Source organism: Pituophis catenifer, unplaced genomic scaffold, assembly GCF_029215685.1.
Source record: "Pituophis catenifer annectens isolate HBS135680 unplaced genomic scaffold, rPitCat1.0.hap2 SCAF_1, whole genome shotgun sequence".
Classification (NCBI taxonomy): domain Eukaryota; kingdom Metazoa; phylum Chordata; class Lepidosauria; order Squamata; family Colubridae; genus Pituophis; species Pituophis catenifer.
In genome coordinates this window covers 127,239,693-127,252,649 of record NW_027256881.1, presented here as the reverse complement: position 1 = coordinate 127,252,649, position 12,957 = coordinate 127,239,693, and the positions used below count along the sequence as shown (strand labels likewise).

The following is a 12,957-nucleotide window of genomic DNA, read 5'->3' as shown; positions in this document are numbered from 1 at the left end:
CTTGCTCTGAGGACAGGATATCATAATCAGGCAGCAGTAAAGAAAGCCTTGATCCTGCTGGCCACCTCCCCAACTGGCAAAGGTGCGAGTTATAAAAAAGGATCTCAGTATATGAACAGCTCAGAAAAGGAATAAGAGATTCTCCCCATCAGCCATGAAATATGGTACAGCAAAGAGAGTCACGTGCACACAATAATTGCAATGAATAGCAGTGGCAGCTTCTGCGATTCACTGCCAATGACTGCATTTTTGGTTATAAATTAAGTTATTGGCAGTGCACAAATCACTGCATCACTTGCCAGTCTCTCTTTGCACTCTGCTGGCATTAAATGAAATAGCAAGTAGCTGCTGTTGTAGCTGCTTCAGACACCTTAGCCTTTGGCAGGGTAGGACTTTAAAAATCAAAAAGGATGTTTTGAAGTGTACTGAAACTCATCATCAATTTTTCATAACTCAACGAACATGATAAATGTGACAGGATACACATAATGCCATAGTTACTGTACATTAGAGAAGTACCTCATTATTAAAATTTGCAAGGTATATGTTTCTTTTTAAATTAATTTGAAATGTGCATCTTGCCATTCGTTGATCAGTGTGGCAATATGCCCAACCTCTGTAATAAATATACTCCTGGCAATTGCATTATTTACTGTAAACTGGTTTTTTAATTGCAAATAATTAACATTGCCAGGTGGCAACAACAACAACAACAACAAAAATCATGTCATATGTTTAGTTTTAAGTAGATATCTAAGCATGATACAGTTTATTTTGAAGGTTCCCATCTGGTTTTTCTGCATGACAAAGTGGACACTTTTCCCCCCAAGGACTTTCATTTATAAATGTTAAAATATTATTTTAATTATGGCATTTGCTACAAATAATTTTAATTCTAAGCATGGCATAGAATAGTTAACTCTATTCAATTATATATCATGTGTGAGATTTCAAAGTAATTTGAAGAAATTCTGAGCTCATCAACTAAAATATAAGTGACGTGAGTTAGAAGCCATGTTTTAAAATATAAATAAGGAATCATTAGCATAGTTTGAATGTTTAAATTTACATATGCAGGTGCATGAACCAAAGAGCCAACCAATTAACATGAACTATGGATATCCAAATAATCATTGCAAGCAATTAATTGAAGATAATTCTAAACAAAGAAGCATGTGCAATGAAGCTATTTGAAAACTATTTCACATTCTGCAGATCAGCTATTTAATCGAGAAGGGGAGGAGGGAACTGAATATTTCCAGCAACTCCTTTTCCCAACAGCCAAAATCTGGAATTCAGCATATATTGAGAAAGTTTCTGGGTGAAATCACATTGCTGATTTAGAAATGAATATTGTGTGCACTGGGTATTATTGTAGAGGCAGTTTCTCCTTGAGCCGTTTTTTTTCTTAATGCCCCTTTATCCTCTGTGTCAGATGTAAATGCCTTATTCTCTAATGTGTAAATAGTATATGAATGGGGTATCAGGGGTTAACTTATTCTTCACTTCTTAATGTATTCATAATTCACCACTCCCACTTATAGCTCCACCCATTGTATATATAAGGAGCCACCTACACCCTTTTCCCTGCTTCTATCTGTGAATATTCAGTGAATATAGAATGCCTATTGTAGATAAAAGGAAGTATATTTAAACCTTTAACTCTCACTAATTTTATTGAGTCTGATCCTGAAAATATTGCAACAAGCTGGTAGCAGAGGATGGTTAATTGACTCAGTAAAAAACTTAAAAAATGTCTAAGAAAGATAGGCCCAACACCAGGGCCTACAGCAAAGAAATGGAAACAGAACAAGAAATAATCAACGAATACACAAACGCAATTTCGAGAGAATCCGAAGAATACACCACTGAAGACGAAGAAATAATAGACGAAAATGATGACCAGGAGGAAATCGAAATAGAGAATAACGAACTCAGGTCAGAGATATTAAAACTATTAAAAAGCCAGAAGAATGATGAAAGCCTCATCGCGAACCTCCAAGAAATGCTGAAGAACAGCGGAGCAGCGAGAGAGAAAAACATCACTAATGAGAAGTCTAAAGACCCAAAAATAGTGAGTGATATGACTGCAGAGAAAGTCATTGCGAAGAAGAAAAACAGTGATCCCGCGCGAAATTTTGAATGGCAGCCATCTTGGTTTCAACAGGCCTCCAAGGTGAGCGAAGCAGAGCCAATCAAAATGCTCAATTCAAAATTTCTGGCGCGAAAAACGTTATCAGACAACGAAAATGAAAAAGAAGATTCGAACTCCTCAGAAGAATCAGAATCAGAAAGTGAAGATGACTCAACAAAATCCCAAATAAAATCAGCAATGAAAACACTTTTTGCTGCATTTGGGCCAAAACTAAAAATTACCAAAGAGCCACCGAAGAAGCAAGCGAGCAAGCCGATACCTCAAGACCTGCCCGCTCCCATCCTGACTTCGAAAGCGACGACGCCCGAACCCAGAGAGCCTTGTCGATTCCGCCCTACACCACAGACCGAAGCAAGTGCCAACGCCCCCAAAAGAAAAAGAAGAACAGCCGCCATCGTCAGAACTCCCAAGGTCGAACCAGAGACCGACTCGTCTGAAGCAGAGCAGAGCGAGCGAGCCGCAATGGAGAGAACCTTCCACGACGACTCCAAAGAAGAAATGGACAACGCGCATGCGCGAAACTACGCAGACGGTCCGGGAAGACATGAACTGGCGAGAGAACCACGCAGACTCGTTGCGAGCATCCCCATGCCGTTTTGCAATTTTCTACACTTGCGAGACCACGGACTACCCCAGGTCGTAAGTAATGGACAAAATAATGTCGGAAATTTACCCAGTGACTTCCCAAAACTAAGGGTTGATGGCATTAACTTGCAAGAATGGTATCAACAGCTCCAGGTTGTCTTTATGAAGGAAAATTTACTATTTTTTATCACTAGTCCCCCAAAAAGACCTTGGACTTTAAAAATAGATTGTTTACACCATAGAGCATTTTTCTTAATAATATCTAGTGTGTCTCCTGCAATGTATCATAGCATCAAACCTAATCTGACTGTTTCAGAAATCATTCAATGCATGTTTAATTTGTTTCACAGCGATAGTGTGGCTACCACCACAAGAATGTCTAAGGATTTCTTTTCATCTAGAGTGAAACCAGGGGTTTCCATAAGTGAGCATTTAATATCTTTAAACAAAATAAGAGCTGAGCTGCATTTGAGGGGGGAGGTGATTTCAGACCAAACAATGAAAAGTGTTATTATCAACTCACTTGATTCATCATGGGACAGTTTTATGTCACATTTAGACACTATCAATCTAGGATATTTATCCATAGAAAGTCTATCCAATAAATTGATAGCAGAAGACAATTCAAGAAGAAATCGTTCTAGCAATCACACAGAACACAAACCTTATAGGAAAGTAGCTTTCCAAGAAAAATATAATGAAACATTTAAATGTCACAATTGTGGATCCAGGGAACACAATAGAAGAGATTGTCCCAAAATTTCAAGGGAAAGACATAGGTCAGAATATAGGAACAAATACAATTATAGACAGTCTTCCATAGATAGACATAGATATAGAAGCCCACCAAATTACAAAGAGAATAGAGGGGGCAGAGATAATTCAAAGGATAGAAAATCTGGTTCACTGAATGGATTAAATAAACAAGACAACACTAAAATACAGCAAAATGAGAACAATAATTGGCTTATTGATTCTGGAGCAACTAATCACACCACTAATAACAAAAATATATTGTCTTCATTTACAGAAGATAAATTTGTAATAAAGGTAGCTAACCAAGAAAAGGTTCAAGTATTAGGCAGAGGAAATGTAACCTTGCCTGGTCTAGGAAAAATAGAGGGGGTATTGTTAATACCTGAAATACCTCATAACATACTAAGTGCCATAAAACTAAGTAGAGATTCTGACATTAATATAGTTTTCTCAAAGGGAAAAGCGACTTTGGAGAAGAATAAAATAAATATAGGCACTGTGATGATTAAAGGAGGCCTACCTTATCTGATAACGAAGGAAAAATGGTTGCATAACATTGATTCAAATATGGAAGATTATATTGAAGCAGATGATGAAAATATTAGTAACAGTGACAATGATGAATGTAAAATATCTCATGATCACGCAGATGCACACAATGAAAAAAAACCAAAAATAGGTAAACCAATTCATGATGAGTGTGCTCACATCTTACATAGGAAGTTAGGACATGCCAGTTTTCCTGTAGTACAAAAAATGACTGAACACGCAGAAGGTGTCAAAATAAAAAATTGTGAAAACTATTTGGAATGCTCAGTATGTAAATCTACAAAACTAAAAACTAGTCCCAGGCCAAGAAAATCTACTAGATCAACTAACAAAATTTTTGACTTAGTACACATGGACTTAGTTGGCCCATTAACTCCATCAATCACCTATAGAAAACGTTACTTCCTGACAATAGTAGACGATTATAGCCGTTATGGGTTTGTTTATACATTAAAACACAAAGATGAAACCTTTCAAAAATTTAAGGAATTTTACAAACGCATAGAAACACAACACAATATCAGAATAAAACAAATTATGACAGATAGGGGATGTGAATTCATGTCTAAAGAATTCTCCCAATGGTTAAAGGATAGAGGAATGCTACATTACACGTCTAGTCCATTTTCTGCGTTTCAGAACGGGATTGCAGAGAGAAAGAATTCCACATTACAAACCATGATTAGATGCACATTGGAGGATGCTGGCTTAAGCAAACAATTTTGGTCAGAAGCCTTACATTATTCAAATTACACACAAAATAGAACCTGGTCCAGTATTGTAAATAAGACACCATATGAAGTAATGTATAATAGGAAACCAAAATTAGCACACATGCACATATTTGGAGTCACTGCAGACGTACACATACCTAAGCAGTTGAGAAGAAAGGGAGAAAACGTATCCAGAAGACTCAGATTTATGGGATATGAAACTGGCACCAAAGGGTACAGATTCATTGATAATAATAACAAATTTATAGTTTCCAGAACAGCTGTGTTCCATGAACAGGCCAACTGGTCTAAATTACATCTTAATGAAATATTTCCAAATAAATGTAAAGATACAAAATCTCATGAGAAAGGAACCATAGAAAAACAGAATATCAACAAATATAAAAGCAAAACCAAAACTTGGACAAATAGCCAACACAAAATAAAGACAGACACTCTAACAAAAAAAGAAGCAAGATATTTGCATGATAACAATAGCAAACCTGAAAGAGTCATTAGAAACAACAGAAATCAAATGCCAAATAAATACAGAGATTACATAATGCATATGGATGGTGAGCCAATAACACCTAATACTTATGAGGAAGTGTTAAAACTCCCTCGTGAAGAAAAAGAAAAATGGGAATTAGCTATGAAAAAGGAGATGGAAAGTTTACAGGGATTAAATGTATTTACACCTGCAATTGCACCTAAAGATAAAACAATTATTGGTACCAGGTGGATATATAAAATTAAGAACTTAGAAGGAGGCAATACTCTATATAAAGCTAGATTAGTTGCACAAGGTTATGCACAGAAATATCCGGAGGACTATACTGACACGTATTCCCCCACTGTAAGAACAGAGAGTGTCAAAACAGCTCTAGTGGTAGCATCAGCACTCAATCTTGATGTATTTCAATATGACATACAGACTGCGTATCTACACGCAAAACTAGATAAGGAAATATACGTAAGAGCACCTCACAGTCAATACACCAACAAAAATGAAATTTGGCTGTTGAACAAGAGTTTATACGGATTAAAACAATCTGGTAAAAGATGGTATGATTGTTTAGTAAAAGTACTTAAGACCATGGATTTCAACGCTACCACTGCTGATAACTGTTTCTTTGTCAAAAAGGGTGATGATCACATTGAATTTGTGTTGATTTATGTAGATGACATTTTATATATAGGAAAACACAAAGAGAGAAGAGAAACTTTTGTAAATAAGTTAAATGAACATTTCTCGTTGAAATCTCTAGGTAAAGTGAACAAATATCTTGGTGTTCAAATTAATAAGACTAGAAGGGGATTCAAACTTACTCAGAGAGATAAGATTATAGAACTTTTAAATAAATGCAATTTAAACAATGCCAAACCCTGTGATACTCCTATGCAAACTGATTTTCTTAGAAATACTGATGAATCTTCCCCTGAATTCAAGGATAACACGTTTTATAGATCAATCATAGGTTCACTTCTTTATATATCTAATTGGACTAGACCAGATATCGCCTTACCACTCAATTTATTATCCAGACACGTCAGCAAACCAACAATGTATCACTGGGAAGCTGTTAAAAGAATTTTAAGATATCTGAAAAGTACACTAGATTTTTGCTTAGTATTAGAACCTAGTGATAATAAAGAACCAAAGCTTGCATGTTATGCAGATGCGGACTGGGCTGGAGACACATCATGCAGAAAAAGTACATCTGGTTATATTTTTCTCTTAAATGACTGTCCAGTTTACTGGTATACTGGTAAACAAGAACTAGTAGCCACTTCAACGACAGAAGCGGAATATGTTTGTTTATCCAAAGCTGCAAATAACCTTGTATGGTTTAATGATTTAATTTCAGATGTTTGGAAAAAACCTGCTTTGCCTTTTGTTATGCATGAAGACAATAAAGCGGCCATTGAAATATCTAGATCTGATGCCATTGGACAAAGGTCCAGGCATATAGATATAAAATTTAAACATGTGAGGCAATTATCTCAGGATGGATTTATTAAAGCAGTGCATTGTGATACTTCAGAACAATTAGCTGACATATTGACAAAGCCTTTACCTTCTAAGCAACACAAATATTTAACATCTAAATTGTATGTCTTGTATTGTCCTGAATCAGAATGTAATTGGTGTTGTATAACGAATCGGCATTTAGAGGGGGATTTGTCAGATGTAAATGCCTTATTCTCTAATGTGTAAATAGTATATGAATGGGGTATCAGGGGTTAACTTATTCTTCACTTCTTAATGTATTCATAATTCACCACTCCCACTTATAGCTCCACCCATTGTATATATAAGGAGCCACCTACACCCTTTTCCCTGCTTCTATCTGTGAATATTCAGTGAATATAGAATGCCTATTGTAAATAAAAGGAAGTATATTTAAACCTTTAACTCTCACTAATTTTATTGAGTCTGATCCTGAAAATATTGCAACACTCTGCCCCCATTCTATTGTTTATTTCCTAAAGAAAAAGTCGAGCTTAAACACCTATTATCCTATTGTCATACCTCCAAATCAATGTCCCCTCTCTGTGATTTAAAACATAAAAATCTGAGCAGGAATCTGACATGGTATTTCAACTCTCATTTATTGAGGGAATAAAAGAAATGCAGATATGTGCCACATTTAATACAATGATAGACAGGTAAGACAAACAAATTCTTTATTTTACAACTGTTTTCAATATAAAGGCAAGAGTTATGACCCATACTTTTTTTTAAAAAAAATCCACTCATCCTTCTCTCCTTGCTAAATCCACATCGAAAATGGCTTCCTATCCTTCTAAAAGCCTTAAACTCTAACCTCCTTTCTCCATTCCTTGCTGCTGCTCATTTCATTCTCTCTTTCCCTCTAGTATCAGGAATATGCCTATGGCAGTGATACCTGTAACTTTAGAAATGGTAACTTCCAAGATGATCAGCATCATCTGGTTGTTTTATGAACATCACAAGAGGCACAAATGTGGGTTGTATGTGAGTGTAAGGAAAGAAAGGGAGGCGACATGACAGAATGTGGTATGAATTGTATCAGCTACTTTCCACTTTTGAAGAAAAATGTCTTTCTTTGTCAATTCTGATTACCAATGAAACTGTTATGAGGCTTGCAACAAATCATGATTTTCATATATCTACTTGATTTATTTTTACTTTTCTTCTTTTTCTTTCTTCCTGAACACATTAACTATAAGAACATCTTGGAATGTAAACAATCATAACATGAACAAAAGCTACCTTCACACTTTGGAAAAGGATGGTTCCAGTTCCTGTTGATCCCATGATGGCAAGTGAGCACAGAGTTACCGATTAATACATATCCAGGATAGCATTCAAAAGAGATAGATTGGCCCACACTGTAATCGGAATTGATTATATATCCATTATAAAATGGGGGAGGATCTGGACAATTCTGTAATTCATAAGCTGAGGGGAAAAAAGATAAAATATTTTCTTTCCTCAAAAGATTTAAAAATCATAAAACAAATTGATAAATGTTCTATAACTTGCTAAATATTTGTATCAAAGTAATTAATACAGACAAGCAACTTTCTTCCAGTTGAGGATTTCACTTCATTACTATATATGTATAGATAGATATGAAGATGTGTGTGTATATCTCCTTTTGTCCTTTTGCCTTGGGTAGAGAAAAGAAAATATCTACTGCTAACTGGAAACTCATTGTAGACTTTTTGCACGGAACAATAAATATTGAATTTATGATATATGGTTTGGATGATTAAATGCAATGGATTATACAAAGTAGAGTAGGATGTTGTAAACATAGAATAAGACTTATAATTGTACTTATAACTGCTGTAAAGAAAATAAGAAATTATTTTTTCATATCTTTTTTTCTATTTTTTCTTTACTTGTTTTCCTATCTCTTTGATTTCTCTTTCTCTTTCTTATTCTTAGTTTAGTTTAGTTTGTATTAGTTTTGACATTCTTTTAAACATTCTTTAATAAAATCATACATTTATAACTATATATAGATTTAAACCCTTGGTCAGTAATGAAATTAGAGCAATGATGAAGCTAGCATACCAAACATTTGCTTTCAAACTTCAGGATAGATTCCTATACAATATTAAATAAATCTAAAAATAGTCTAATGATTTGCAGGTTTGATTTTATATTTTCATATCTCTAATATTGGCCCAATAATTGGAATCACAATTTGTGAATCCAAAGTAAAACTTCTGCAAGCAATATGCAAGCATAGGAATGAATTTATGAAACTAGATGTTCCTTCAAATATTCATAATCACAGAGTAAAATGGCTGCTTAGCTTGGCCTGCTCATACTGTCATATTCCTTATAGGCCTGCCAATCATCAGGGATAAAGGTCACAGAAGGAATTAATAAGAACAGAGCAGGCTTTCACTTGTAGCCATTTTCCCAGATAGTGTTCACATTTTAGAACAATAGGTCTCTTTTCATTATTTAGCTCAGCACTATCATTCTACAATACATTATAGTCTATCTTATTAAAGACTTGAGGTTGCTACTGTTTCCTCTTTTTGGTCCAGAAAATGATCTCTTATTCCTTTTTTTTTATACTAACAGAGTATCTTCAGGTTCATTCAGATTTTTACCTAGCAAAGGTGTGAGCCCATACACATCATACAACCACAATTTTGATCTCTATAAAGGTATATAAATTGAAGTTTTGGAATATAAATCACTGGAATATTATGTCTTGTAAATTAGGATAGTAAGAAGAAAAAAAAACACCTGACATGTTTTATGGATAGTGTTATGACTTGTTAATTAGGCCTGTAATACACAGCATAAATTACGATCAGTTTGATGACTCTCACTGTTCAGCTTACAAATTAATGTTATATATTTATATTTTGAGACTTCATTTTTTTAACACAAATGATAATATTTTCTACACAAATGCAGTTTTGAACATTGCTATTAATTTATTCAAGGAAATTAGCCTAAAATAGGCTATACCTACCCAATTCCAGTGGTAATTATCAAGTAATACTGTTATATAAAGATTTTAGTTTTTTAAAAAGCATAATACTGTCCTTATTCTTAAGATTTTATTTCATACTTTGAAGTGTCTGTCAGCAAATATAAAACTGGTTATTCTGGTTATGGTTATCCTGATCTAAATATTCCATAACTCCAGAGGACTACTAGTATGGTTACTCATTATTCCTAAATGCATTAATTGTTCCATTTTCATATGCAAAGATTGAATGCACACGCTTGTTTGTGAAAAAAAAACAAACTAGTATGGATTATTCTTGAGTTCAATAATATTCACTTTAATTTCATACATTTCCCCATATCTTCATCTTTTGAAAAGTGCAACATTCATAGAAATATTAGCCACAACCTACAAATTCCTTACTCCAGCATTATGTTCAATAGACTTGTGAGAAAATATTTATAGACTGCCCTATAGGTTACCTCTGCAGTTAATAATCCTTACACGTAACAACCAAAAGAACCAACTGATTTATTTCCAGAATCAAATTTATTGAACAGCATAACATAATATTAATAAAATAATATTTGAACAGCTTTTTGGAATAGTTATCTTAATTTATTTAGAAAGTCATGTTACTGTTTTTCAGGAAGGGGAGAAAACTTTCAAAACAAATACCATTTAAAAGCCAGATTTTTTTAAAAATTCAAAGAAAAACCAGGAAGCACAAGAGAAAAAAAATGCATATTAATTCCAGCCTTTTGAAAAATTATGGAATGAAAAAAATCTTGTCATGATAAGTCATTCCTCTAATAACTGAAGCTGTTTATATCATTCATTACTTACCTTGATATGCAAATTTAAATCCATGTCGGTTTTCTGAGTGATCACTATAAAAATGGATGAGAGTTTCATGTGTTGTACTTAATAAAGATGGTGGAAGATCTGTACCACTGAACTGGCCAATCATAGAACTGGTGTGGTAAGGCCCATTCTGAATTTCAAGGAAGTCATGGTTAGCTTCAGTGGAGAAGTTCAGAAATTGTAGATGTGCCCCTATGTAGAAAAATAATAAAAAATATGAAAGTTTAGTATATTGTAGATTAAAAAAAAAAAAACATAAGCAGCAATTAGATAAGCAAACTGCATTATCCAATCCAGATGTGTATATTCCAGCTTGGATTCCCAGTTAACAAGAAACTTAGTTAATTTTTCTAAGTTTAACATTGGATAGTTCAATACTGTCAACATTTTTCCCCCAGAGTTCATTAAAATTATTGTACTAGTTTTGCTTATTCTGATTAAAAGAAATGCATATGGTAACACTATATGACCCATAATAATAACTGTTCAGAAACCAGAGTGCATATCTTTTATAGATAATAAGCAAAACTAGGTTGTTAAATTATATATTATATATAGTATAATATAGTGAATTTAGCAAGATATAATCTCAGCAGAATAATTATCAAGTTTTAAACCTAGGAATTGCCATTCTGTAAATTTCATCTTTAATGTACACTAATGATTTTCCCCCCAAAGATTATTATCCCATCTTTTTTCCTATACAACTCAAGGTGGTGAACATACCTAATACCTCTTCATCCTCCTGTTTTCCCCACAACAACAACCCTGTTAGATAAGTTAGGCTGAGAGAATATGACTGGCTCAACATCACAAAGTTGGCTTTCGTGTCTAAGATGGGACTAGAACTCATAGTCTCCTGGTTTTTAAGCTAGCATCTTAACTACTACATCAAACACTCTATATCAGGGGTGTCAAACTCCCAGCCTGCGGCCTGAATGCGTCATGCGCTGGCTACCCCATGCCCAGTTTAGTGAAGGGGGAAAAGTTGTGATATGTCACATGACACTGCTGTGATGGCGCAGGTTTGACACCCCTGCTCTATATTCTTCAATAACAGAAATATTATGTATTCGGGATCAGGAGTATGGTTTTGCTTTCATCTCTGTAGAGAAGGTAGGCAATATGGGAGGGCTACAGAAGATTCTTAGGCCTGGAAGCTGCAGTCAATATATATTCTTTAAGCTGCAGTTACATCACCACCTCAATATGCTTCAATCATTTGACTTTTGGAGAAAACAAATATGATTTTCAATAGGAAATTGCACATTTTTATATTCTATAGTCTGACAATTTGGGGGGAGGGGATTCCTTTTCCATGTAAATATCTCCCATGTCATAAGATATTCCGTTCAAAAAAAAAATTGTGGTTGCTCAAGAAAGAAGGAATATGTGGAAACTGCCATTCTTGCTAAATCTATAGGCATAATCTAGTTAATCTTTTAAAAAATAATTGTATAGTTTTTCATGAAAAAGGAGACAATTTGCTGTACAGAGTCTGTATAGTTGCATGAACCAAAGATATCTGTAAGCAGTTCAAGGACAAACCTTGAATTTTCTCTGGCCCATTTTATTTATTTATTTATTTTATTTTATGTGATTTGTATGCCGCCCTATCTCCGTAGACTCAGGACAGCTCACAACAATAAAAACAAACCCAATGAAACATAAAATACATACAAAATACATAAATGTATAAATATAAATTTAAAACATATATTAAAACCCATTAAAATAATCAAACCCCCTCAGTCCAGGTTGGGCGATGTAAACAACCATGTTTTTAATTCACGGCGGAAGGTGCAAAGGTCAGGAGCCAACCGAAGCCCCAGGGGAGTTGATTCCAAAAAGTGGGTGCACCCACAGAGAAAGCTCTGCCCCTGGGGGTCGCCAGCCAGCATTGTCTAGCCAACAGCACCCGGAGAAGGCCCTCCCTGTGAGAACGTACCGGGCGGTGGGAAAGATGCTGCTGGCTGCAGATGTTCTGACAAATATCCTGGGCCTAAGCCATATAGGGCTTTATAGGTCATCACCAGCACCTTGAATCTCACCCGGAGGGCAACCGGTAACCAATGCAAGTCGCGCAGGAGGGGTGTAACATGGGAGTATCAGAACCCTCCCATCACAACCCGCGCGGCCGCATTCTGCACCAGCTGAAGCCTCCGAGTGGTCCTCAAGGGCAGCCCCAGGTAGAGAGCATTACAGTAGTCAAGACGGGAGGTGACTAGCGCATTTTGTATCATATATCAGAATATTCTAGGAAGGTCCCCAAAAGGGAAGGTGTACATTTTCAATTGATACAGAAACAATAGAGAACTGGATAATCTTGTTTATCGAACTGAGTTATGTGTTGCTCATTTTTAAAAAA

At 35.0% G+C, this 12,957-nt stretch overlaps 1 protein-coding gene across 1 annotated transcript in view; it reads right to left on the bottom strand.

Moving 5' to 3' along the window:
* CSMD1 (CUB and Sushi multiple domains 1) overlaps positions 1 to 12,957 on the bottom strand; it is a 1,157,523-nt gene that overhangs the window by 89,257 nt on the left and 1,055,309 nt on the right. The window contains exons 41-42 of the mRNA XM_070954938.1: positions 10,572 to 10,781; positions 8,015 to 8,203 (exon numbers count right to left, since the gene is read on the bottom strand). Coding sequence (XP_070811039.1) covers positions 8,015 to 8,203; positions 10,572 to 10,781 — 399 coding nt within the window. The remainder of the gene's footprint in view (positions 1 to 8,014; positions 8,204 to 10,571; positions 10,782 to 12,957) is intronic.